General features: G+C 40.8%; 1 protein-coding gene across 22 annotated transcripts in view; it reads left to right on the top strand.

The window, feature by feature from the left end:
• ptprfa (protein tyrosine phosphatase receptor type Fa) overlaps positions 1–27991 on the top strand; it is a 315231-nt gene that overhangs the window by 205340 nt on the left and 81900 nt on the right. For 18 of the 22 annotated variants that reach the window (XM_034237428.1, XM_034237408.1, XM_034237427.1 and 15 more), the window contains 5 exons: positions 12384–12653; positions 14028–14609; positions 19697–19833; positions 22772–22916; positions 26654–26959. In XM_034237428.1, coding sequence (XP_034093319.1) covers positions 12384–12653; positions 14028–14609; positions 19697–19833; positions 22772–22916; positions 26654–26959 — 1440 coding nt within the window. The remainder of the gene's footprint in view (positions 1–12383; positions 12654–14027; positions 14610–19696; positions 19834–22771; positions 22917–26653; positions 26960–27991) is intronic. The other 4 variants (XM_034237429.1, XM_034237425.1, XM_034237424.1 and 1 more) reach the window with 1 other exon arrangement.

Genomic DNA, 27991 nt, shown 5'->3' with positions numbered 1-27991 from the left:
CCTCTCTGGATTCTACAGTGAAGCCAAACCTGTTGGGACCTGTCCAGTCACACTGTCATTTCTTACTCTCTCTCACTTTTCTGTCTTGTCTTTGTCTCCCGGGAGGTGATTCATGTATTTAGCTCCGATGCCCTGTTAGCTTGCTTGACCTGCCTAACCTCAAGCTGATGGAAGGGGATGGCGGTTCGCTCTTCAAGGTTGAAAGAGAGGTTGGCTGCGGTTCTGCCTCTTTGTTTTGGTGGAGGTGGAGGTTTACCTGTTCAGTCTTGCCACAAGGAGAAGCTAACACCATTGGCTATTGTACATCCTGTGCCAGACAGGCAGGCAGGGGAATTTCATACCTGTCTTCTCCATTTGACTGCATGTGCTGCAACAAAAGCCAGCAGGGTGAAAGCAGGCTCGAGGCGGCTCATAAGTAGGCCTTGTCAACAAACAACTCAATTAGCCTCAGCTACAGTAATATCATGTCCTCAAACGCAATTTCCAAAGCAGAAGGGTGATTCATTTCTGCTTTAATCTTTTGTTCTTTTCACATTTTAATGATGATTCTCTTTGATGGAATTTACCTAAAAAAGAACAGTTAGTACCTTTGTTGCACTTTTCTACTATTTTAAGCATAGGCTCATTTTGACCCATTTTCCCAAATGTCATTTTAACCCATTGTCTGAGGTCTAAAGCAGGGCTCATGTCCATAATGTCGTCATCTTACAAAAAAGTGTGAGCTGTGTCAGCCTATATGCATTTAATTGAAAAAGCCCTCCCATGTTTCTATGACAACAACATCTTGACAACAGATGACCACGCTAACTGACATTTTTGATGAGCTAGCATTGCACCTTTCCTTGTTATTATCCATACGTGATCCTATCGTTTTGTTTGACATTGCTATCCCCCTTATATTTTGTATGTATAATTATGAATCAAATCAAATCAAGTTTTATTTATATAGCACATTTATAAACGATTTTTGGTGGAGCCAAAGTGCTGTACATATAATAAAAATAGCCTACAGTAGAGACACTTTACAGCAAATACAACAGCACAGATTGTTCAGAATATCAGTATGAGAAAAACGACACCCTCTGTCCTTAGACCCTCACATCGTACAAGGAAAGACTTCCAGAGAAAACCCACAGTTTAAGGGGAAAAAATGGGAGAAACCTCAGGGAGAGCAACAGAGGAGGGATCCCTCTCCCAGGAATGAGGTTGTCACGGCTCAGTCTGACATCCGTGTAGCAAGGAGAATGATTTGATAAAGGCGATCACCGGTAGTAACATCCATCTAGTTGATCTGCTTCAGCAGATGGGCTTTTTGGTCTTTTCTGTCTGATATACGACAATCAATTTCTGAAGAGTTCAAATATTGTCAAATGTAAGTTCAGCGTAAAAAAAACGATATGTAGACACTGGCCCTTAGATTGTCAAAGAGGCGTTTTGCATCCAAAACTATTTCATTTCATTTCAAACCTTTATTTAACCAGATTGGTCCCATTGAGATCATAGATCTCTTTTTCAAGGGAGACCTGCAGCATATAGGTTCCACATGAAACATAAAACAATAAAGGACATTATACATTATATTTACAGGATACATTTACCTAGTTATAGACATTTACAAGTGGCCATAGTATCAACGAGCATTTCATTTAGCCTAGCTTTAAAGACATGCAGAGGAATGAGATTGCTCAGTTTCAATTCTTGCTGAAGATTGTTCGAAGCAAGTGGAGCTGCGCACATAAAAGCTGTCTTACCTAAGACAGTCCTTGCTCTTGGCACATCTAACAATACTACATCATGCGATCTCAGACAATAGCTGCTTGCAACTCTCTGTGTTATCAGAAAGCAGATATAATACGGGAGTTTACCCAACAAAGCTTTATAAATAAACGTGTACCAATGACTGAGCCTCTTTACAGTAAGTGATGGCAGACCTGCCTTGGCATACAGGGTACAGTGATGAGTAAGTGCTTTACAATTTGTGACAAATCTCAGTGCGCTGTGATAGGCGGCATCTAACTTGTTCAGGCAATGGGCAGGTGCATTCATATACAACAAATCACCATAGTCCAGCACAGGTAAAAAGGTCACAGTGACTTTTCCTGGCCTCAAGCGAGAAACAGGACTTGTTTCTGTAAAAGAAACCTAGCCTAACCCTCAGCTTTTTAAGCAGGTTATTGACATGAAGTTTAAAAGTAAGACAATCATCAAGCCAGATACCTAGGTATTAATAACAGGTAACCACTTTGAGTACTTGTCCTTGCATAGTTACAATATCTAAAACAGGTTCTGGTGTCTTTTTAGCTTTTGAAAATAGCATTACCTTGGTTTTCTCAACATTTAAAAGAAGCTTTAGTTCAGAGAGCTGAGTCTGAATAATGTTAAAAACAGCCTGTAATTTAACACCAGCCTCCTGAATGGAGGGACCTGCACAGTACAACACGGTATCATCCGCATAAAAATGTAAAGTAGCTTCATTCACATTTTCACCTAAACTGTTGATGTAGATGGAGAATAAAAGTGGACCTAAAACAGAACCTTGAGGAACACCATTAGCAATGTTTAACCACTCAGAAGACAGCCCATCAAAGTGAACACATTGGGACCTTTCAGAGAGGTAGTTCACAAACCACCCTACTGCATAGCTGGACATGCCTATACTGAGTAGCCTCTGCTTTAAGATGCGATGATCGACGGTATCAAACGATTTGGAAAGGTAAACAAATAGAGCTGCACAACTCTGCTTATTATCTAAAATACTCGCCACATCATTCACCACTTTCATTGTGGCAGTGATGGTGCTGTGTTGCTTTCTGAAGCCTGACTGATGTTTAGACAGGATGTCATTCGTACATAAAAACTCCTTTACCTGTTCACTCACTAGGCGTTCGAGCACCTTCGCCAGAACAGACAATTTAGAGATTGGCCTATAGTTATTTAAAATAGTTGCATTGCATATTGCATTCCTTCAGCCAGTTGTATGCAGATGCTTTATTTTTCTTGACAGTTTTTGGTGGGTACATTGCTGGTCCTGCCAACAAGGCATTACGCATTACGCCCCACACACACACACATGCAAACATACTTACACAAACACACAGATAAATAAAGCTTTACATGGGGACATAACCTGCCGTGTCACATTTAATTATTGTCATATCACTTGTGATTGGGCCAGCAAGACACTGAGGCCGAGCACAGACACAGCTCAGACACTTTCTGACCAGGACGTATTCTTACAACTACATTTAGTAGTTAAATGAAAAGGGCACATTTACGAGCTCATAGCAAGTTCTCTGCTAACCTTAAGCCGCAAACTGAACAGTGTCAACCCGAGCAAAACACTCAACGATAGCAAAATATGCAGCATCAAACAGAATTGAAGTGAATGATATCTAGCTCCGTTGCATGTTGTGTAAACTGATACAGAAGCATCAGTTTCCACATCACAGAGCGCTACCACCCAGGATAAAAATTGCCTTTGAGAACAAAAACATATAACTTTCCAAGAATCTGTCTCAACAAAAAATGAAGAGATAATTTGCCTGCCCTTCTACACATTGCTATTTTGTTAAGATAATCTTTTTAAAGGAGCATCCCTCACAAAACCAAACAGAGCCGCAGCCAACACATTCACTTTTGTTTATGATTCTGTATTTCTGCTTCTCTTTCCAGGTTTCTGTCTGTGTTGCTTTAACCTTTAAATATTCAGGTGTGCTGGTAGCTACAGTAATGTCTTCATTTTCATCTCACAGTTTAGCTTTGTTTAGTCTTCATCTCCTTCTTCAGCTTTCCACATCTCGTCTTCCTTTGGTTCTTCACTTCACTATCCCTCCTCCGCTCACTGTCACTCACACACACTGTATATTTTCCAGTTCATCTCTCGAATGCTTATCCTTCTATCTACACATGGGGGCAATTGTTAAACATTTACATTGTTTAAAATTGTTGAATGTGCTTCGCTTTTTCTACCTCTTGTATTGGACAGGTGAGAAAGTATTTTAAGTTTGCTGTGTTGGTTGTGAGAGAAGGTGTGTGTTCATGTTGTTGTTCATATACAAAACGCTACTAGAATCTCTCGGTCCACTTTAATCTTTAAGAGATAATTAGCCTCAGTGCTCCATTATAGCACTTTGACACCCTTATTTTATTTACAAAAGGCTCTGTTAGTTTGAAAGTTTGAATTTGAAATTTGAAAGAAATACATTGAAAAAACAGACATACTAACGCTATGGGGATGGGATGTAAAGGGAAACACCTAAAGCCTTAAGGAAGCACAAATAGATTAAACTAAATGACCAAATTCATGTCAACTTTGATAAGTGTATACTTTGACATTGTTGCAGGATGGTAGCCATATGTAAATAATAAATATGCTTTATGGAAATGCACTACAATAGTAATGTAGTTATAAAAGGCACATTATTTTCAGGTAATGGGAAAGTGGACCAATAGACACTCACATTAGCCCCTTTATTCAGTATTAGCTGGACTTGGCATATGGCAAAAAAGTACACATTTCCAAGGTGAGTGTTTGACTAATCCTATCAAGGGCTATCTCTCTGCGCTCATTGATTCCAAGGCCCAGTGGCTGAGCTCGCTCAGAGTCAGAATAAATGTGGGCGGTAAAACAGTGTCTGCTTTGTGTTCCTAATGACGTCTGGTTGTCAGCAAGCCTCCGCATATTTAATTCTCAGGCTCTGAACGGCTCAAACACTGCAGGAAAGTTGTGAGGAACATGTGTAATTGTGTGTCTGTTTTTCACTGAGTGGGTGCTCACTGGAATAGCTTTTTGTTACCTTCAAAGTGAGATTAGCACTGATAATGGTATTTTTTGTCGTTTTGCTTTACGTGTTGGTTTGCACCACATTGCTATGTGCCTTACTATATGGTGTGTGTGTGTGTGTGTGTGTGTGTGTGTGTGTGTGTGTGTGTGTGTGTGTGTGTGTGTGTGTGTGTGTGTGTGTGTGTGTGTGTGTGTGTGTGTGTGTGTGTGTGTGTGTGTGTGTGTGTGTGTGTGTGTGTGTCAGTGTGTCACCTCACTGCACAGGCTATTGTCTCTACTGTGTTGTTCTCACTCATGATGGATAAGCAGATATTTGCCTGTTTTACTCTCTCTGTTTCTCCTTGTCTTCTTCCTCCTACTCCTTATTTTTCCCCCTCTCGTTGTTTACTTTTTATTTTTCACTTTATCTTAAATCCCTCCATCATCATTGCCCCCCGCCATCAAAAAAATACAATCCAAATCTCACCACTCAGATCAACGCGAAGGTTGGTTCTTTCACTCTTTACCCTCCTAAAGCCCAGGCCTGGCAGACTGGAGCCGTGCTGCGCCAGCTTCATGCTGGGCGCCTCAGGCCCGTCCCGGCCTCTCTCTCTCTCAGGACCCTAACCCCATAATGCAACCCCCCACCCCTCTTCCCATGCTACAGTACATGCTTCCTTGCATCACATTATATATTGCTATATTGTGCTTCTGAAATGTGCATGTCTTATTGCTTTTGCACAAAATATATACATACATTTCCCCACTAGGAAAGGTTCTAAAGGAGGATGTGACACGGAAAGGCCTTTGAGTAAAGTAGCAACTGTGTGAGGAGCAATGTATTCTTCCTTTTGTTTTTCAATGTCACATGACAGGAAGTTCAGTTTACATTTAGGTTTCAGTTGGGAACCAATGGTTCACAGAGATTTATTAAGAATAAAAATGTTACCTCACCATCACAAAATAAATGTTGGCAGCAACAAATATTACATGTATAATATATGTATTAGATCTCAGTGACAAAAGTGTCTCTTCCTGTTGTCACTGGAATTAGCAAATTCTGACAACTTCATTACATATTGCAAATTGTAACTGTTAATTTCTCACACGAAACAATGCAAACCTAATTTGGTGATAAAGTTACAGTGAAATATATTAAAAACTCAGTGCCAGCATCATCCCAGGTCAAATATGCAAAACAAAAAGCAATAGGATTTGTTAAATGTCTTGTTGTTGGATGAAACATTTGAGAAACCTGTTTTGTGATATTCATATTACACATGTGTAACATATCACTAAGAGACATCTGCCATTCCAAACTGAGAACCAAAGATACAAATAAGTCATCACCTTGTAAAAATGTATAGTAATTTTAAAATAATCCCAACATTACTTATTCCTTAATGACGGAATTATTTTTTGCCCATGAATCCCAAAACAATAAAGTACCAGCAACAAGTGCAAACCGTCACTGATTTAAACATGTGGTTAGCATCGCAACTTCTTGGTTAGGGTTAGGCAACAGACTAACCTTTTATGGTTAAGGAAAATAGGTTTGTTACATTACTGATGTTACATATGTAAATTAAGTATGTGACGTCCGTGAGGAAAGTTACTTACCTCACATATGTACGACTAATAAGTCCATGGTTTCACAACGGACACAAAATGCGGCCTTCTGGGTAAATGGGATTATAAATGATTTTTCTCCAATAAATGTAATTGCATAGGTTTGAGATGAATGGTTAACAGAACCTTGACAAAAACATTGATACTTGCATCGTTTTTGAATATCAACTAACTAGGGACAAAGAGATCATGATGATGTGTCACTCAACTCACGCCTTTCCTGGTGAGGGAACAAAAACGTTACATAATTTATAACCACAACATAATTTGAGTATGTGCTCACTTCACAGAATGTTGTGTCAGTGTCATGATGTCCTCTCTGCATGCTGATAGTGTTGTTATTGTCTTGGCTGATTCGAAGGCATGGCTCATCCCATCTCTCATCGGCTGTCTGACCACCATTAGTCTGAGCGGCAGCCTCTGAGCACACGCTCTGCTCTTATCTCAGAAAACTACAGTCTAGAAGAAGAAAATAGCCTCAAACATGTTTACAGCCTTTTCAATGACTCTCACTGCTGGATCATTAATACTGTAGGAGAATGCTGAAGAGCTCAGAAATGGAGGGAGAGTGAAATGCTATTGGAGAGAGTTTAAGCCCAAGCTGGGCTAGTTTATGTTTGATAGATTTGCAGACATGTGGTGCAGCTTGTTGGTCATCTTCTGTGTTACAGTAGCTTTTGTTCCTGTTTCTTCATTGATTTGACATATGTTTGAAGTCAAAGGGTACACATTAGGATTCTAGGAAAAAAACATTAGATCTGTTATTTTTGACGTGGTAGGAATGTAAAAAAATGTATTGTGACTCAATACATAATCACTTTTGAATAATAAATCTAGTGTGGAACTGAGTAGCCCTTTGTATAAATAATAATTAATAATTAATTAATTAAAGCTTCACATACTGGCTGAATGGGCAACTACTCTAGCGTAATATAAGTTAGTTGGTACAACTTCATACTAAAGTCGATTTCAAGGGTTTGTATAACAGAAAAAAGCTACAGTGCAGGATGGGATGAAGGCCCATTAATACTGCCGTCACCTTTGGCACAGAATGTGTGAGTCCCAGAATGAGAACTCATTCTGAAGTGACTCTTATCTTCAGTGAGCTATTATGTGTTTCATCTCCATCCTTTCCACATGAGAAAAAGAGGAATCTTTTAAAGTTATAAAGCTCTAATGACATATTGCTCAGTGCAGTTCACCACCAGAAATGTTGCAAAAGTTTCCTAAGCCCTGTCCATGGTTACAATACAAATCTTCAAACCTAAGTCTTCATCAGCACAATGCTTTATGTGGATGATGCACTTATCATCACATTTGGTCTTGTCCATTCTGATGAATGCTTTGGCCAGCATGTAGCTACTGGATGTTTTGAATAACAGCCAATTCTAGCAAGGAATGTATTCCCATTTCTGCTTACCTAGTTCAGTTGCTAATCAAAGGGCCCGTCATGCTTCTTGTTGCCAGACACTCTTCAAAGTCATCTTTCTGTCAGACAGGAAGTGATAAAAAAAAAGGGAATTCTACCTGTCGTAAACATGATTCTGCTGACTTTTTATTAAACATAAGAACTTTAAATTAATATTGCACTGAATCGGGCGATTATTAGCCTACCCATTATAATAAAAATACAGGTTTACTTTTTGATTAAACCGTTAGAGTGATGCATGTAAGAGGACTTTTTCATTAATATGTACATAGTTAAGAAAAACTTGTTTAAAGTAAAAGTGGAACTTGCAGAATCATATGTACCTCTCTTTGTTTGACTTCCACGGAGACTGTGTATAAAATGACTTGTGGTACCAAGTCGAAGTTCTGACTATGAAATATGATAGAATGAACATAAACCTGAGATGTCATCAATCCAGTGGAAGAAATAAGCTTCTACTTGAGATGTCAATCACCACGTTTATCAATTGAATATGCTTGATGCCTGTCTATAACTCCTGCAGTATGCATGCTGCTACCTCTCCTGCTTGCATACAGATGTTTGCTTCCCCACCCATCGTAGCTTCTCCTTTAACTCTAGCTATTCCTTTATTAGGACTTGTCTTCTCTACCTTCTCCCTTTTTCTCTTGTCTCTTTTATCTAGCATGCCAACAAAGATATGTGTTTGTCTGCATTCTAACTATTAGCTCATCCTTATGTGCATCTGTTATTTCTGAATGTCCTTGTGGCGACTGTGTAGAAAACTCAGTCTCACCCTGTGTCAGTACCTCAGTCATCCAACCATCAGGCCATTGTGCACACTAACAGAAGCAACTCTAACAATAATCCTTTAACTTATGACTAAGTTACATTTTGTCATGACATTGTGAGCATCTTCCTTGTCAACAAGTTACGTTATGGTTTCTAATTGACTAATATAAGGACATGATGATTCCCTCAGTGCTGGCCAGCACATTGATAACATCCAGCATCAGAAACCAGAACTGTGATGATCCTCAACAAGCAAACATCTCAGTGTTATCTGTCTTAAACTAAACTGAAGCTCCTACCTTGAAAATGCAAATTAATATTATCTATATGTTTTATTATACTATAGTTGCTATTCAATATAGGTCTCAATGCCTTGGGATGTACTGTATGATCTAATTTGCTTAGCCTGTGGCCACTCTGAAAATTGATGGATGGATATGTACAACTCATCGATATTACACACATAATATTTACATACCCCTTCTAGAATTGCTACCTGAATTTAGTGGAGGATTTTCAAAGATCTTAATGACCCTAATGAAATGAAGGAGTTGGAATATGAGGGAGTGATGGCACCACAGATCCACCTTAGGCTAACCACGGTGTCTCAGTCAAGAATTAATAAACATTAACAGATGATCAAAGATTCAAATGTATTCCATCGATCCTTCCATCCTTCCTTATCCGTTTATCTGAAGTGCGGTCGGAGAGGTTGCAGTTCCAGAACATGGCTCCATACTTCCCTTTCCCTGGCCAAATAAACCAGCTCCAACTGGGTGATTCAAAGACATTCCCAGGCCAGCGTGGAGATATAATCGCACTCCCTGCTCCTGGGTCTGTCTTGTGTCCCTCAAATCTCATGTAGGATATGTCAGCCGACCTCTGGAGCATACCCATTTTGTCCGCTTGTACGACGGAACGTGTTCTTTAGGTCATGACCCATCCTTCATGACCATACGGTGAGAGTAGGAACGATTGAGAGCTTTGCCTTCTGGCTCAGCTCTCTCTGCATCAGATGGTGCAGTAAAGCTACTGCAATACCGCTGCCGCTACTCCTAGTCTTCAGCCCTTCTATTTTCCTCACTTGAGAACAAGACCCCTTGGGGTAAGGATTCATTCAATACTCGGAGCAGACAGTCCATTAAATGTCCAGCTGAGAACCATGGCCTCAGATTTAGAGCGGCTGAATGCGCATTGTTTCTCCTCCTCAATCTAAGGTTTGTCTATTGACTGGACTCTCCCAAGGCTAAACGGAGCATATTACACAAATGTTGGCTTTACACATCACTTGGCTGATTAAGCACCATAAATAACCTTCCTTAATTCATAACTAGTAGGTTCTTCTTACATTTCTCTTTTAGTTCTGTGAGAATGAATCATTTGGAAAAGCTACTAAACACATGATTCAAATTGCACTCGTGTAAAACTGAAATGTTTGCAAAATGTTAATTTAACATTTAGATTCTTTAAATTAGAAACAGTTCTGATGCTATGCTGGCCAACTGAGGTTGACTCATCCTATGTTACTGTCCTGCAAACCCCCCATTCACTGTGGTAAGGATATCAACAGGTATTCCAATGTTATGATGTCTATCAGTGAGACCTCTGATGTATTACTGGCTGTAGTATTACCACTTACCAACAGAAGATCAATGGGGTTATGAAATGTAGAGTCCTGGTTTTTGCTGTGCACCTGCTCAAATGTAGATTCTTGTCCCAGAACTGCCATGCAATAAAAGCTCATGAGAGATCTATTTATCCTCAAATATATTCGAGGTTGAACCCAGCCTAAAGTCTCTTAACATAAAACAATACGAAGTTTCTTTAGAAGGCACCGAGTAGACCATCCACTGATATGAAGAAGCCTCGTTATATCGTAATACATGTTGCATAACCATTAAACAAATGTAATGAAGAATTATCATGAATTGACAATTATGACATAAAGACAACATCTATTGAAATATTCTGTGACTTTTAGTCATGCGCTAATTGAAGCAAACAATTGAACATAGACTTCTAATAGAGAGGTATTTGGTTTCCATGTTGATCCTTAGCACCGTCTCATTGATCGATAATGGTATTAATCCTGAAAATAAATATCCTTGCTGTCGGGTTGTAAACATTCTAATTTGAAGTCCTCCAGCATCCAACATAAAACCAGCTACAGAAAGAAAGATTTCCCTTGAGCCCCCACCCAACTAACCTAGCAGTTTGCCCCTAAATCTTCCTCCTTTACTCCTTTATAGCTCTCTTTCTCCTCTCATCCTCCTTCTCTTCTACATCATGTTCTCCAGTGCTTCAGCCTCCACAGGAATGAATGCCAGCCGTCTGGTTTCTGAGTGTGCTTCTTCCTATGCCAGCACACAATGCTGTTCTTGTATGATCAGTGCCCAAAAGACTATTTCCCCTCCCCGACAAAATTACTCAAGAAGTCCCTGAATGATCAGTCATGGTCCAGCAAAACATAATGTACCTATACCAGTGCTACTTACCAGTTACCATCACTACTTCTACATCTGATTTTATTTCTGAAGTACACAGTGATAGAACTCTTCCCTCTCTGTGGTTAAACCAAGATCAAACCTCAAGAAAAGCCTCTGATCCGCAGTGTTAGCGCCTCACACCCATATACCAGCCCGCAGCTTATATTACACTCTGTGAGTCAGATTTTCATGACTCTGTGCTCGCCTAAGTCAAGAGAGCTTCACTTGTGCAACACGGCCAACTGCAAATGTATTGACACGCAGTACTGTTACACTAATTCAGATGCAGTGTAATGAAATCCCAGCTCTTAGGACGGGGGAGATTTCTATGGAAGGTAGCTCACAATAGGGGAGGATTCTTCAGTATCTTCTACAGACTTAGCATCAGGATGAGATGGGAGTTCTCCACACAGGCAGCACAGAAGACTCCAGGTGCATTGTAATCCCTGCAGCCCAGCAGGAAACCCCAGATACTCCAGAGAAATCACACGCCTTAGGCACAGGCTCTCAATTTCCTCCATTTCCAAGTGAACCCTAATTTATATGTATTGGAGAAAAGTTGGTATATAATAGGTAATGCCATATGAGCATCATGGGGCTCCAAGGGGCAAACTAATGTGTGTTAGTTCCAGACTGTAAAGCGTTCCAGCACAATGCCTTACACTGGTGAGACCAAGAAGCTTCTGAATGACATTTAAGGGGAATTTATAGGAATATTTATTATATTATTATGGTTAGAAACATGTCTAACAAAAACTACTTCTATATTTTATATCTCTTCTGAATGGTCACACTTAAAGGGGGGGCATGACATATTCTGTTATAAAGGGTGATGAATGATTCAGAATAATGCCAATGCTATGTACGTGCGTGTCAGTCCTGAGACTGACACGTACGTTGTAGTACCGCCGTTTGGCCACTACAAAAGATTTCTTCAACCGGCGCACATTTCTGAATAACCTGAGGTAGCCTAGTTATACTGTTCTTGTGTTATAGGGCTTTAGAACAAAAACACTTGTAGTATTTCCAATATAACATGTTAGCCAAATAACTAGTTTAAAACCTGCCTGTATCCAGTTTAATAAAGACTTTTAGATAGCAGGAGAAGAATTCAGAGCGTAACAACCTTAATTCTGTATAAAATAGTCTAAACCTAACTTAAGAGCATGATGGGACAGTACAGCTGTTAGTTCTAACGCACTGGTGCACAGTAAAATCCAGGCCAGTGATTCATGACGTCTGTCAGTGGTCCCGTGACCCCCCCTCCTCAGTATCCTGTCTAACACCCCCTCTCTACCTCCTGCAGTTCGCCGTGTACCTCCCCGTTTCTCCATCCCCCCCACCAATCACGAGGTGATGCCCGGCGGCAGCGTCAACCTCACCTGCGTTGCGGTCGGTGCCCCCATGCCTTTCGTCAAGTGGGTGAGCGGCGAGGTGGAGCTGACCCGGGAGGAGGAGATGCCGATTGGCCGAAACGTGCTGGAGCTCACCAACATTCGCCAGTCTGCAAACTACACCTGTGTGGCCATCTCCTCCCTGGGCATGATCGAGACCACGGCCCAGATCATTGTCAAAGGTCAGAAACCTGGATCAGTATCTAAATGTCTGAATTATTTTGTGATGACAAATTCAATTAGCGCTTTGTATTTGATTGTATTTGTTTATCACGTGCCTATTACGAGATGTTTTTTGTGCTTGGTAATGCATCGTTTAATGTATTGGTACTGTTTTAAAGAGGTCCAAGAACTAAGCGATTTCACTGAGCCCTAGTTGTATGGAAGTCCAGGAATGCCAGTGTCAATATGAAATTATTTTTTCAAGTTACAATTTGTAAGTTCATTTCCAAAAAGTATCAAATGCTTTCTCACTAGCTTTCCACTGCTTCTCACCGTACAATGCGGTTGAAAACTCTGACAAATGTTGGACCTTCGACCTAAGATAATTGTTTCTCAAATTAATGTTCTAGCAATTCTTCAAATGAAATATTGTGCAAATTGGAAAGGTTTATCCCTGCAGAGGGTTTTAGTGCGTAATAAGCCTGGGCAAATGTTGAGTCACCATCAGCTAGGGATAGACAGAGGGGGTGAAGGGGGTCTGGTGCCTGGGTGCAAAAAGGAGGGTCCAAAATGATTTGACGTTAGTCCAAGCCTCCAAGTAAACACTACATGTAATCATTACTCAGACTTACTTGCACATTCTCACAAAACAACAATAGTAGGGTTGAGATGCCAATTTAACCTTGACATATAAATTGGGGTGTTTTTTGTTGTTGCCTAAACAGAGAAAACATTTAAAAAATGTCGTCATTTTTTTATTTACTTTCACTTTGCCTAGATAGGTACACATCTGACATTATCTAAAGTAGGCTTATAACATAGACATGCATTTTCTGGTTACCCTGTTAAGTACATAGTATATGTTATTATATTTTATGAGGTTAAAAAAAGCCGCTTAATATTTAGCCTTTTAAAAAACGTTTTGTTATATGTTAAATACTCTAATGTCCATGATTGTTTAACCTTATGTTCTTTTCAATTGTGTACACAAATACTGTTATCCAAGAGCATACATTTTTTAAACTGTGTCCACAATTTATGAACTTCTGTGCATGAACTGTAATTGGATTCGCTCCAAGACACCTGAGGGCTCCATATGAAAATAACTAATAGTTTAGCTCTATCTTGTAAAAATTCAGGATAGTATCTCTTCTGTGTACATGCATTAAAAATGTGAACTTGTGATGAACTCCAGCTGTGGTTATGTAGACTACAGATGGGTTCAGGCCTGCGTGGCAGCATAACAGGAACATAACACAGGCCCTGTGCCGATGAGGAGAGGCTTCTGAATGATAATGAACCCACAGCCTGTTTTGTGGAGCAGCTCCATGCCCACAGAGCTTTAGCAGTTGTTCCTTCAGATATCTGACAGTTTTTTCTCTGCTCTTTAACAGCTCTGCCCAGGCCACCCACCTCCCTCATTGTGACAGAAACCACGGCCACCAGTGTCACCCTCACCTGGGACTCTGGCAACCCAGAACCAGTATCCTACTATGTGATCCAGTACCGTGCCAAAGTGTCCGACAACGGCTTCCAGGAAGTAGACGGGGTAGCCACGACTCGATACAGCATTGGCGGCCTCAGCCCATTCTCGGAATATGAGTTTCGTGTCATGGCCGTCAACAACGTCGGGCGGGGGCCTCCCAGTGGAATTGTAGACACCCGTACAAGCGAGCAGGCCCCTTCATCCCCTCCTCTTCACATCCAGGCGCGCATGCTGAGCTCCAGCACCATGCTGGTCCAATGGGAAACTCCAGAAGAGCCCAACGGACAAATCCGAGGCTACCGGGTTTACTACAGCTCGGAGCACGACGCCCCCCTCAGCGCTTGGCAGAAACACAACACAGACGACAGCATGCTCACCACCATCTCAGGCCTCACCGCTGATATCACCTACAGCCTGAGGGTGCTGGGCTTCACCTCTGTGGGAGACGGGCCTCCCTCTGAAGTTCTGCAGATCAAGACCCAGCAGGGAGGTGAGAACACGCTCAGTATGGCAGTGCCAAGATATGGCACAAAACACTCATACTTTAACACTGCATTTCACACAGCAGGGGGTCACTGGGTAAGAATTGTGCTAGGTTGTTTTGTAGCTACAGAGGTAGAGCCAGGAAGTGAACATATTTTTGATAATTTACTTCTAGCAAATGCACATTTTTAACACTCAATTATTCACAATGTTGTTTTTATTTATTCTTGGCTACTTAGATGCAGTGGAGATGATTGTGAACACATATATATGTTACCAACTTAAAAAGCTATGTGCCTTGCACACAAAGAGTTTCCCTTTTCATCTGCAGCAGGCAGAGCGGTCGTTTGCCATCATATCTATGTCCACTCATACATGTGAAGTAGTTCTTGTATTCCTCTCCTTGAGCTCTGGTTAGGTTTCCTTCCATTCCTGAGACACTTGTCTGTATTTTCAGCCCTTAGGTTCAAGGTTCTTTATTGTCAAACTAACATAGCTACAAAGTAATTATATCGTTGAAAATCTTAGGTCACAGGCTTCATAGGCTTCTCCAACAATGCAACACAATAATACAGATAAGCAGACAATATTAAAACAATATTAAAGTATATTATATTAAAAGTAATACAAAACACTGCACTGTTCAATGCTAGTGTGAGTGGAAAAGCACAATCAAATAATAATATAATAAATATACTCATTATGTGTGCTAAACACACTTGCTTTTTGACTGTGCTGTTGATATAAACAACAGCTCAACATGCAATGTTTGAAGGAAATTAAGTGCTAATCAGTTTTATAATAAATAAAAATAATTAGGCGACGGCATGGCATTATGGTAAGACTGCTACTCAAAAGTAATCAATTATCCAATTTTGCATCCTCTAGGATTTTTTTATTGGTTGTTACACTTCAAACTAATTATTTTATATTGAAATCCATCCATGTTATTTTGTTGTCGATTGATGATGGAATAATACCTGTAAAAACAGTTTTAAATAATTTTGAGTTAATGTACTAGGAAACAACAACACAACCAGCAGCATGGCATAAGCAACAGTGTACAGCTAACAGTCATTGGAGGCAAAATGCTGTGGTAGCCTCTAATGACACCTCCATTAAGGAAATGGATTCGGGAATTGCCGTACCTCCAGTCCCTACAGACGCTCAAACTGTTGTAGAGTGTTGTCTTTTAGATTGATGCTTGGCTGTTTGCATCAAGCCACACATTGACTTAAATGTGTGTGTCAGAGCAAGGGACATAAGCAGACAAATTAAGTCACAGTGAATTGGGATAAATTAGATCACACTGATTTCCCCCACATCACCTGGAAAATGAATAAATAGCAGAAGTGTAATGTGAGACATCAGTCCATCAGACCAGCTGAGATGAACACAGCGGGTAATATCTGCAAGGATACTGAGGAGCATACAGTTCAAGGTTCAAGGTTTTTATTGTCATACGAACATAGCTACAGTGTAGTTATGACGATGAAAATCTTAGGTCACAGGCTCCTCCAACAGAGCAACACAATAACACAGATAACAGAAATATAGTGCAAGTAAATAGTAAATACAAAAATAGTTTGAAATAGTGCAATAAGAGTCTATCTGCAAGTTATTGGAATATGATATATTAGAGAAATAGATACATAATTACTAAGTAGCAGATGAATGTTATGGATGTTGTTTCAACAGTTCAGGTGTTTAACAGTCTTATTGCCTGTGGGATGAAACTGTCCCTGAGTCTGGTGGTTTTTGTCCGGTTGCTGCGGTAACGCCTGCCAGACGGCAGCAGACAGAACAGTTTGTGGCTGGGGTGATGGGGGTCTTTTGTAATCCTGAGGGCTTTCTTCCTGAGCCGCTGGGAGTAAAGGTCCTCCATGGATGGCAGTTCCGTCCTGGTGATGTTCTCTGCAGTTTTCACCACCCTCTGTAAAGCCGGGCAGTGCAGCTGCCGTACCAGGCCGTGATGCAGCCAGTTAGGATGCTCTCCTGTAGAAGTTGCAGAGTATCCTGGAGTCCATGTTGAACCTCCTCAGCCTGCGGAGGAAGAAGAGCCGCTGTCAAGCTTTTTTGGTGATGGTGGTAGTGTAAAGAGTCTAGGGCTGCACGATTTGGGGAAATAATCTATTTGCGATTTTTCTGACAGATATTGCGATTCGATTAGCGATATTTGTTTTTAAGCGACCCAACGGAAGTTTATTGTAAAATGCGGCCATATCTCCGGCTAGGAAGGTCGCATCAACATGCTCCCGTCTCTAGCACCCCCGCAGCCCGAGCTACCAGTTAAATAACTAAACTTAAATGAAACTTCCGTTGGGTTGCTTTAAAGTCAAGCTTCAGTTTAAGATTCACCCTGTAATAGATGTAGAACATGTGATGGAGCATTACTAACCTGACTCAGATGGTTTCTTTCACCAAACATCTAGGAAAGCTCCATTGGAAGCCATTTGGAAAGGGCAGGCACTTTAAAAAATACTTGGCAGGTGATTGGATCAATCTGTCTATCACCTTCTATCATGGGCCACTTCTGATTGGTTAACAATGGCTTGTTAACATGTGGAGCACAGCACTTCTGATTGGTGTGGATGACTGACAAACAAGAAGAAAAAAATCGCTTTGCGATTTGATAATCACATCATTTCAAATTTCGATTTAAAATCGATTAATCGTTCAGCCCTAGAAGAGTCCGTGTCAGGTCCTCAGTGATGTGAAGACCAAGGAACCTGAAGCTGCTGACTCTCTCCACCGCAGTCCCATTGATGGCGATGGGGGCGTGTCCCTCTCTCTGCTGCTTCCTGTAATCCACAATCAGCTCCTTTGTTTTGCTGACGTTGAGATGGAGGTTGTTATCCTGGCACCAAGATGTCAGGTTTTCAACCTCCTCTCTCTACGCCGTCTCGTCGCCGTCGGTGATCTGGCCGATGACGGTCGTGTCGTCAGCAAACTTCACGATGGTGTTGGAGCTGTGTGTGGCCACGCAGTCGTGTGTGAACAGGGAGTAGAGGAGAGGGCTGAGCATGCAGCCTTGAGGGGCTCCGGTATTGAGGATCAGGGTGGAGGATGTGATGTTTCCCACCCGCACTGCCTGGGGTCTGCCCGTCAGGAAGTTCAGGTTCCAGTCACAGAGGGCGCTGTTGAGCCTGAGGTCTCTGAGCTTGATGACTAGCTTGGAGGGCACAATGGTATTGAAGGCCAAACTGTAATCAATGAACAGCATTCTCACATATGTGTTCCTCTGGTCCAGGTGTGAGAGGGCAGTGTGGATGGTGAGGGCTATGGCGTCGTCTGTGGACCTGTTTGCTCTGTAGGCAAACTGCAGGGGGTCCAGAGAGTCAGGGAGGGAGGAGGTGATGAAGGTTTTGACTAACCGCTCAAATCACTTCATTATGATGGAGGTGAGTGATACTGGGCGGTAGTCATTGAGGCTGGTGATTATTGTCTTTTTGGGGACAGGAACGATGGTGGAGTGTTTGAAGCATGTGGGGACTACAGACTGCAGCAGGGGCCTGTTGAAGATGTCTGTGAACACCTCTGCCAGCTGAACTGCATACACCCTGAGAACACGGCCAGGGATGCCATCAGGTCCAGGAGCCTTGTGTGCGTTAACCTTTTTAAAGGATTTACACACATCTGCCCTGTCTAAAACAAAAGGGCAGGGCTCCTGATCCTCCTGTGACTCCACAGCCTGGCTGCTCTCAAATCGTGCAAAAAACTGTTCAGCTCATCTGGGAGAGATGCGCACGTGTTACAGCCTCTGAAGTCAGCCTCCACTTTGTCTCTGTATTGTCCCTTTGCGCTGTTGAAAGCTCTCCGGAGTTCATATCTAGTATTCCTGTACTCTTCCAAATCTCCAGCTCTGTGCGCGTGTGTCTAATATTGAGTTTTCACACACTTTATCCTGAAGTGAACTGAAAATAGAGGAATAATAATAACATTTCATTCGCAGAGAGCCTGTTTTTCAATGCTTTTCTTAGCTTACTGTGACTAGAAGAAGAATGACAGAGCTGCAATAGGAGATTAAACCACCCAAATACAGCTGACCCACTTTATTTATTTTTGGAATAGAGTTCAGCACCCTTGTAGGCCGACATGAATCATTTGGACTTAAATGCGTATAATAAAGTCTAGTAACTTGACTGTGAAGGAGTGTTTGTTTTATCAGCACATTACTGTTATTAATGTCACATTTTTCTCAAGTCATGCCATCTATTTTGAGACTGTCTATTACATCATATCACCAGAAGCTCTGGGAACTTTAAAAGCAACTCATACACTCAAATGTGTTCAAGCATTTGTACTTTTTAACAGAAGGAGGGTTGGAACAGAGCCAAGTGTTATCCACACTGATCATGAAGCTGTAGATCCATCCTCTATTAAAGGGGCCCTGTTGTGATTTTTGGGGGTTTTCCGTTACCTGTAGTGTATTCTATAGGTCTGTGTGCATGTAAATGGTCTCCAAAGGCTAAAATCCCAAAGTTCCCTCCAGAGGGAGTTTCTTTCCCACACACTCCCCCCCTGCCTGAAACGCCTCCATTGTAGTCCATGTTTACTTTTGTGACATAGTGACATCACTCAAATCTGGCTGTGATGAAGGTATTTTCCACCTATTTTCAAAGATGACAAATATTAAGGATAGTGATTGCAAAACTTTAATTTAATTTCTCAGAAGCACAGGAGAGAAAAAACACCTTTGCCTCTCAGGGCTCCTGCTGACAATTGTGAGTAAAATGAATCGAAATCACCTAAGAGCATTTGAAGGTGATTCCATCCTTTAAACCTCTTCAGCTTAGTTTCTCTTCTGAATACTGATGAGTATTGGCATTTCTCTGTGGCCGACCTCCCTCTTTCGTTCCACATTCACTGAGGGTTCTTACATCTAGACCTACAATCATTCTTTTTTTTGGGAAGTTTGAGCCTAAGGACAGAGGATGTACAGTCTGTAATGTCCGCTGAGAGAAATGTGTAATTTGCGATGTTGGGCTGCATAAATTACATTTGCCTTGAGTTTGATTGTGTATCTCCACCATGTACTGTCTCGTTCTCAGTTCCTATCTTTAAGCCTCTTCATGTCTTTGTTTCTTCCTCCAGTTCCCTCTCAGCCGTCTGGTTTTGAGGCTGAGGCCGAGCTGGACTCTCGCATCATGCTGTCCTGGCTGTGGCCGGTCCAGGAGCCAATCATCAGCTTTGAACTGCTGTACTGGGAGGAGAGCAACCCTCTGGACAAGGTCACTAACACCTTTAAACTCTTTACGCTTAAAGAAATGGATGCATTTTAAGTCTGTGATTATTGTTATTCTTTAAATTATTATTATTAAATGATACGTTTCACAGAGGATTTACATTTATTTTTATTTATTATATTGCTATTTGTCATAACGCATTATTTTGTTGTATTTGACGACACACCTTTTTGCTCCTTTTTCATTGGTTGTTACAACTTGTGTCCTTGTGAATGATTATAGGGAAGATTTGCCTTTTTATGTACAGTAGCAACCAGTACTGGTAAATGTAGTCAATATAATTAATTCCTCATTACATTCTATAACTTTAACTTGCTTGTGGAGCCCTCCCTGCTGCAATACCTACATACTGTACCTACATCAGGATGCATTGTACAAGACACTAACTCCTAAGGCCTGGCAATATTATTTGCTCGGCTAATTCAGCAGTGCCTCAGCCTCTCTATACAGCTACAGTATACTCTAAATTATCTTATAATATGTCCGTGCCCCCATGGCAACCCAGATTCAGAGAGTCAAAATCAAAGCTGAAACTGCATGTAGTTGGTCATGGGTCCACCTTCCTTACCGTCTAGTGTCCAGGGGCGGATCTACGGGGGGGCAAGGGGGGGCAACTGCCCCCCCACTGTAGAGCCTTGCCCCCCCCAGCTGCCCCCCTAACTTTTGTTTCCCTAAAACTGTACTAAAACAAACCTACACTATTTCCACAAGCTTCTCAAGAAACAAAACAAGCATTACATTAGTTAAAAGTGAATCATTTTAAATATAATTTTAGGCCCGTTAAAAACGCAGCTACAGCCCTGCATTAAACTGCGGAGCGGCATTCACACAGACCGCGGCTCACACCACTGCAGAGAGGGAGCGAGCTGTCCCAGCACCTATGGATCAGCTTCCCCTGGGAGCATTTCCCTTTCCACTAGTTTTGTTTTTACTAAGGACGAGAGCTTGAAACTAAATATTAATAAAACGCTGCCGTTTGAATCGATAGCGTTTAACAGACGGGCGCTGTTTGGGGCGTTACGTTACAAAATACTACGCAGACAGCGTTAGCTGGGAGATCAATCACTTTGCTAAACTACGCGGTAGCCTACTATTACATCCACGTAAACTACACATCACAGCCATGAGGCCAGATCAATGAAACCAGGATACATCCTTTACCGTAAAAACTGGATCCAAACACAGCTGCCTGTGTGCGCTTGATCAATACTTTCTGATGTTATATGATATGCTACATATTAGCTAGGCTACATGGCCCTAACGTGTAAAGTTATACAAGCATTTGTACCAGTGCTTTTCACAAGTAGACTCTTGCAGGCCAGAGTATAGGAGTGATTCAACAACAACAAAAAGACATCTGAGAAGTGATCAGGATGAACAGAAAGAGGAAAAGGAAAAGAGAGTTCACTGAAGAGACCAGGAGGGTCAGAGCAGGAGGAAGAGGAGGAGATGAAGAGACCAGGAGGGTCAGAGCAGGAGGAGGAGATGAAGACATTAGTGAAGAAGAAGAAACATATGTGAGGAATAAAGATGAAGTGTCAGAAAGAGGGACAGAGGCAGGGATCAGGAGGCAGATGAAACTCCAGCTGGACCACATGGTATGTTCTTATTATCCTTACATATTCCATCACAGCAGCTCAATCTAGCAGCTCTTAGTATTGACAAATATTGATTGAAATGTGTTGCTGCACAGGTCACCTGTAGCTCTCTGAAGAGATGGGTGATGTCATTTGTGTACTTAATTATAAATTGAAATGTTGAGCTTGTCAATCTTAATCTGAAAATACAAAAACTGAAATATAGGTAAGAGAAGAAACGGACACTTTTGTGATGTAATTCCCTCAATGCAGATCACACATGGACTGATCCATTATTTTAATAGGAGGGTAAATGGTATGGCGTGACGGGGTTGAAACAAACTGAGGGACAATATTGCAATTTCATAGATAATTCAAGTATTTTTTCAGAATTGATTTTTGATCAGTTAAAGTTGACAAGCATATGATTATATTAGCAGCAACATTTTGGGATAATTGGCCATTTTGATTTGTTTAATATTAAATTAATATGTAATAATGCTTAGTGAGGACATGCAAATATGTCTGTCTAATACTAAGAAAACCAATTTTTAAAAAACTAAATATATATTTAATTTTACATTGTAATGCAAAACAACCTGTTCCATTAATTCATTGCTTTAAAATACATGTTGTAGTTTCCTTTCATTTAAAATGGTTGAGGTAAGCTTGGGGGACTCAAAGGGCACCCGATTGTTTGTCTGAACACCTTGTTTCTCTTGTGCATTAAGAACACTTGTGTTAGGGCATGAATTAACAATAAATAGGTTATATACAGTATAAAATACCACGTACTGTCCGCCCTCCCATGCCACCCTGGCATGACCTCCTGCCCCCCCTTTGCCCCCCCATGTAAAATGTTCTAGAACCGCCACTGCTAGTGTCATAACGGAACTAGATAAAGGGAGCACGGATTGCAGTCAATTTAGCACTGCCGACAACATTTACCATCAAAACTGAAAGGACATACAAAAACAGGTGGCACATTCTCCAATGAAGCATTATCTCATTCATTGTATGTGTCATGAAGGAGAATTGTATCTTTATTTCCAAAGACAACATCCTTACTACAAGCATCAGTGCCTTCTCTCATCTGACTTATTTTAAGAAAGCACATGATAGGATTTTGGTATTTTGATTGTGTTCACTTCATACTGAATTCAGGGATTGTCAAATAAAAACCCAGATAATAATAATAATACTAATCACAATTATGACAATGGTCACAAATAACAAAAACAGTCACATAAAAAAATGTCAACATCCGATAATTAAAAGGGTTGGGGTGGGGGTCACTTGTGTATATAGCTTTGCTTAATGATCTCATGGTTGAATTTTCTCCACAGCATCATGCCACCTTTGGCCCAGCCGGCTCCTATGCAGTGGAAGGTCTGAAGCCAGACACACTCTACATGTTCTCCCTGGCAGCAAAGTCTGTGATGGGTTTAGGAGTGTTTACTCAGCCCATTGAGGCCCGGACCGCCCAATCCAGTAAGTTATAAAGCCTTTCAATGTCACCTTCACACATGTAAGTAAAAAATAAAACATGACTCACTGTTGCCTTTCAATTTTGGTACATTCTATGATCCAACTATCTACTAATTACAAATGAACTATGAGCTGTCAACGTGAAGTCATATCCACTGACAGGTAAGTGATGTTTGACTGTAGTGTGTGAAGCAGCATCTGACTCTACCATGTGTGAGTTCAACTGCAAAGGTAAAACATGAAAGGTCAGCATTTAAGTGAATGATTTTCCTTCTCGGTGACTGTCCAAAAAGTTCAATCCAGCCCTACATTTTGATACTGTGAAGTATAAGTGGAGTTTTTGTTTTGTTTTTATTCTAATACCTTTTGTCTTTTACAAGTCAAATATCAGAGTAGAATAAAAAGTAAATTGCTAGATCAAATCATATCAGTCCCCCTGGCGCTTGAGCTACAAAAACAAAGCCCATAGTCGTCATTGGTGCCAGTTTTCTCCGAATCCACAGAGTGCATATGGACAAGACATTCTGTGAAAAAGCAAGAAGTCAATGGGTGTTATTAGAAGAACGCTATAAACACGCAACTTCTCATGTCCTGGGAGGAAATGTAAACTTGAACGCCTCTATTGGACTCCTATGTGTAGTTACGTAACATAATGACATCACTACATAACACTTGCGCTTAATTGGGCCCCTTTCATTTTATTTAATAGTTTTTTCCAGCATGTGTTGCCTGTATATAGTTATGGATTGATTACATTAGCAACCTACTGTATGTCTACTTTTGAATACACACAAATCATATGAAAACATGCATTTAAATACTTTGTTGAAGTTGGAACCAGAGAAGTAACTGTAATGGAGAGCTACTCAACAGAATATTGAATGCAATGAATCTAAATGTATACATGGACATGTTTGAAAGACACGTTAGAGATTTTGGGACGTTTCCTGTCATTGTTCCATGTCATCCATCTAAAAAAAGTGTAAGTAGAGATTAGCTTTTGTCCAGAGCTTTTTCACACCGACTCCCACCTGAATAAAGCAGAACCTCCTCTCCTAAACCAGCACAAGACGGGCTGTGAAAAGGCCCTTTCAAGCCTAATGTAATTACAAGTTAAGTATTAATTATGTAAAGTCTTTTTTCCGCGTGTCCGTCATGCTTGATTTTGCTGAACACGCAACTCAATTACAAAGTTCAAGCACCAAGCCAACAGAAGAAAAGGACATTTTGAAGAGTCTTTCTGTCAGGCTATAAGTCCATTATTTCACCGAAGTACTGTATCACTCATAGACACACTACTATTGCTTGATAGATTTATATTTGTTTCAGTTTTCTGTTGCCTTAGAATAACAAATCACCAGGCGTTGCACATTGCACATTTGGACAAATTGTCTAATAAAGCCACTGGGTGGATACATGCAGCATATTATGATGTAAGACCTAAAACACAAGCAAATGGCTTCACAGAGAGAAAGCTTTTATCATGACCGCCATGTTGCTTCAAAACGATAATTTGTCATGTGAAGCATTGCGTAGTGTGCCGATATGCAGGAATTCGATCACTGTTCCCACACTGACACTAATACTCTTACATACTTTTAATTCTTCATGACATATCTCGCATTGGATCTCTACCTCATAGCGTGCTGGGATATGACCCTGCGGTATTTATGGCAGCTCCCAGAAGGGATCTAAGCCTTTACTGTAGTTGTATCTGTCAGGAGTGAAAACCCAGCACCGACAGTCACCCTGCAAACAAAACACTTTGATTTCCAGTCATCGTCTGGGAGCCAAACCCATCGTGGCAGGGAACTTGACCCTGACCTTTACTGTCACATACTGCTTGTTTATATCTGGAACCTGTCACATTATAATTCTATAAATTGACATCAGAGGATATACACACAAAGAAATGATCTCATGAGCTCCTGTTTTGTTTCGAGCAACGGCAGGCGACTGTCACAATACAACACGTTACTGTTGTTAAAGTGAGATAACACACACAGGCATTTTCATTTGAAATGTTGGAAGTGTTAGAAAATTGTCCGACTCCATGCCAATAATTCCGAAATCATGTTATAATTGGAGGAAAAAACTAGCCGTAGTATTTTAAACTTGAGGATTTGTCAAGATTATGATTATTATTGTGATTAACATTGATACCACCAATTCAAATGAAATATGTTGGAAAAGGAACATCAGTCTTTGGTTGAACTACTTCCTATACATTCTTATTTAAATCAGGAGAGATTTCCAGTTGTTGTTGCGATAAACATATTTATTGCCGTATGTGCAAAGGGCAAGACATATTACACTTTGGCGATTAGACCCCATCAGGCTGTGACGTATTTAGGGGGGAGGCCGACAAGGGAAGGTGAAACCTCTAAACACTGGTGGTGGTGAGGAGCTGGACGGAGTGATGAAGGGTGCTTGACTGGGCCCTGGATCTAATGAACTGGCAGTGAAGTCGCCTGAAATGACAGCTGACAGGGGAGAAGAGAGCAGATTTAAAAGTTTGCAGGATGCGCTTTGATTGGCTTGTGGGAGATGGGACTGGTCTGATTGGTTTAGCTGAGGGAGTGATACGCCCATGCTTATGGAAAGAAAGGGCGAGTGAGAGAGAGAGAGAATTTGTGAATCGGGGTGTACGAGACAGTCTTCCTGAAAGAACTTGCGCTACGTTATCATTATAACAATGCCCAATTCTGTCCATAATCACAGTTTTCTGGATTGGAAAATTCAAGCGTATCATCCCATCAGTTTCCACCAAACTCTAAAAGACATATTTGCTTAAAATGTTTTTGCTTTGGTGTGGTACAGACATTTTTGTGAGATCATGAGGCAGTCTTGTTTATTTTTACTAATGGTAATTTTCAAAACTCTGTTCATTTGCGTCTTTATTCAGCACATGCAAACGTTTAGGTATGTTTGAGGGATTGACAGCTGTTAGAACAAGGCAGCGTCCAACACTGTTCAGCAGCCACAGAGGCAGGAGAAGAGTCCCTGAGTTATCCCTCCCACCAGCCCCACATTCATCCCTACTGTTGCTTTGCTGTTGTATTTGGTTGAAATATGTGCATGTTTATCATTGTGCACACATGCATTCATCTACAGTGTCCTTGTATTACTGTGCAGTTGGTGTGTCTTTACGTTGTTATGCTTATATGTCTGTGTTTTGTGCATCATTGTGAAGTGATACCCGTGTTTTTGTCATGCCCTCTGGACTGTGAAGGTGTTTTGTAGAAGACGATGAAAACAAAAACTAATATTTTATGTGCATTATTGGGTTCATTTTATGACAAGAATTCACCTCATTGTTAAGAAAAATCGTATAAATTAACCATTTGGTTTCAACCAAGCTCGATTAGATGACGTATTATCAATTTGGTTTGTTAAAAAGGTGATTCTGCTTAAATTACAATATTTTTTAATATCAATTGAATCTTATTTTCTAACTCTTGAATCCAAGTTAAGTTTAATTGCATACGATAAACTTAAATTTAAGTCAAATTTCATTCATATTTTATGATTCAAATTTCAACAATTCACTGCAGTTTTCTCTAAAACATAATGGTAAAATAAATTGAAAGGATATGAACCAATGGTTTGGAAATCACCTCTATTTCTGTAACATATAACCACATTATCTCTGCAGTCCAGAAGGTCAGTCGTTCTGTCTTCCATTATCCACCCTGTTTGACCATCCCCCTCCTCCTCCTCCTCCTCCTCCCTCCCATCAGCCCCCTCAGCCCCACCCCAGGAGGTACGCTTGCTCAGCCTCAGCTCCACCAGCATCAAGGTGAGTTGGGTGGCTCCGCCCACAGACAGACACCACGGGGAGATAGTGAGGTACTCCCTGAGCTACCAGGCTCTGACAGGGGAGGACCTGAGCCTCCACCAGGTGTCATGGATCGGTGCTGATGTCACCAGCTACCTGCTGGAGGACTTGCTGAAGTGGACTGAGTATTTGGTGTGGCTGAGGGCTCACACTGACGCTGGGCCCGGCCCGGAGAGCTCCGCTGCCCGCATCAGAACCATGGAAGATGGTATGTAGATGAGGTCGTAGAGTAGACACAAACCTCTCCAATACACTATCTGCTCCTCTCTTGCAGCAAATCTCACAAACTCTCACTAAATGTGTGACACTCTAAAAGGAAAATCAGGATACAAATACTATTCCCTAACAAAAATAAACAAGTTTATAGACATTGCCGTGAAGTATGCAACTCCCTAAGGCCCCCGGACCTTCACCCTCTCTGGTATAATGGTCGGAACATGCATCTCTAAACGACTAACCAACTGAAAATATTACAAAAAATATAAAGCAGGTTCTGCAATATGTCCTCTCTCGCAGCCTGTCTGATTAAGACAATGAAACATGGTGTTCTTATGTGGGAAAGATTTGGTTTATATAATTAAGTTTAGACTAGTTTTCCAAACAGTACCAGTTTTATAACCTGAGTTGTAACACTAATCTTATAAACAGTTACCATGGCATCTGAACCAGTGATTCAAGACATTCCCATCCCAATACATTTGGTATTAGCTACAAGCAGTGGTTGCTAGAGCCTTATAAATGCTAAAATAAAAAAGTTGTGAGTTTTGAGGATTAGGTTTGACCAGTCAGGAGGAATGAGAGAGTCCTTACATTCAGCATTTCTCAAGAGACTTTCATCCATTTCCACAATGATCGTTTACAGATATGTGTGCCATTAGCATTGAATGTTGGTCTTGGACATAAATCACATGAATGCAATTAAATTAGTTTCCAGGGATAACTGTCCAATGTTATTTATGTAGTCTAAATGAATAAGAACGTTGATATCTGACACTTTTCCTTGGTAATTGAAATTGTTAATCGAGTATTCAATTTATTCCAAGGGAACATTTTCGGATGTGTAAATTCTAATAAATTAAGAATATTTAAGGTACCTACATTTACAAATTATCTGTGAATTAAAAACGTAATAAATTCCTATTTCATATTTAGCACGCAATTTACCTCAAGTAACATTCAGTGCAATTGCAGGAAGTTGTGTTGTGAAGGGAAAAGAGGTTAATATGGAGGATCTGTACCG

This window comes from Gymnodraco acuticeps, unplaced genomic scaffold (genome assembly GCF_902827175.1).
Source record: "Gymnodraco acuticeps unplaced genomic scaffold, fGymAcu1.1, whole genome shotgun sequence".
NCBI lineage: Eukaryota > Metazoa > Chordata > Actinopteri > Perciformes > Bathydraconidae > Gymnodraco > Gymnodraco acuticeps.
Note: the sequence above shows the minus strand (reverse complement) of the source record. Positions and strands in the feature narration are given on the sequence as shown.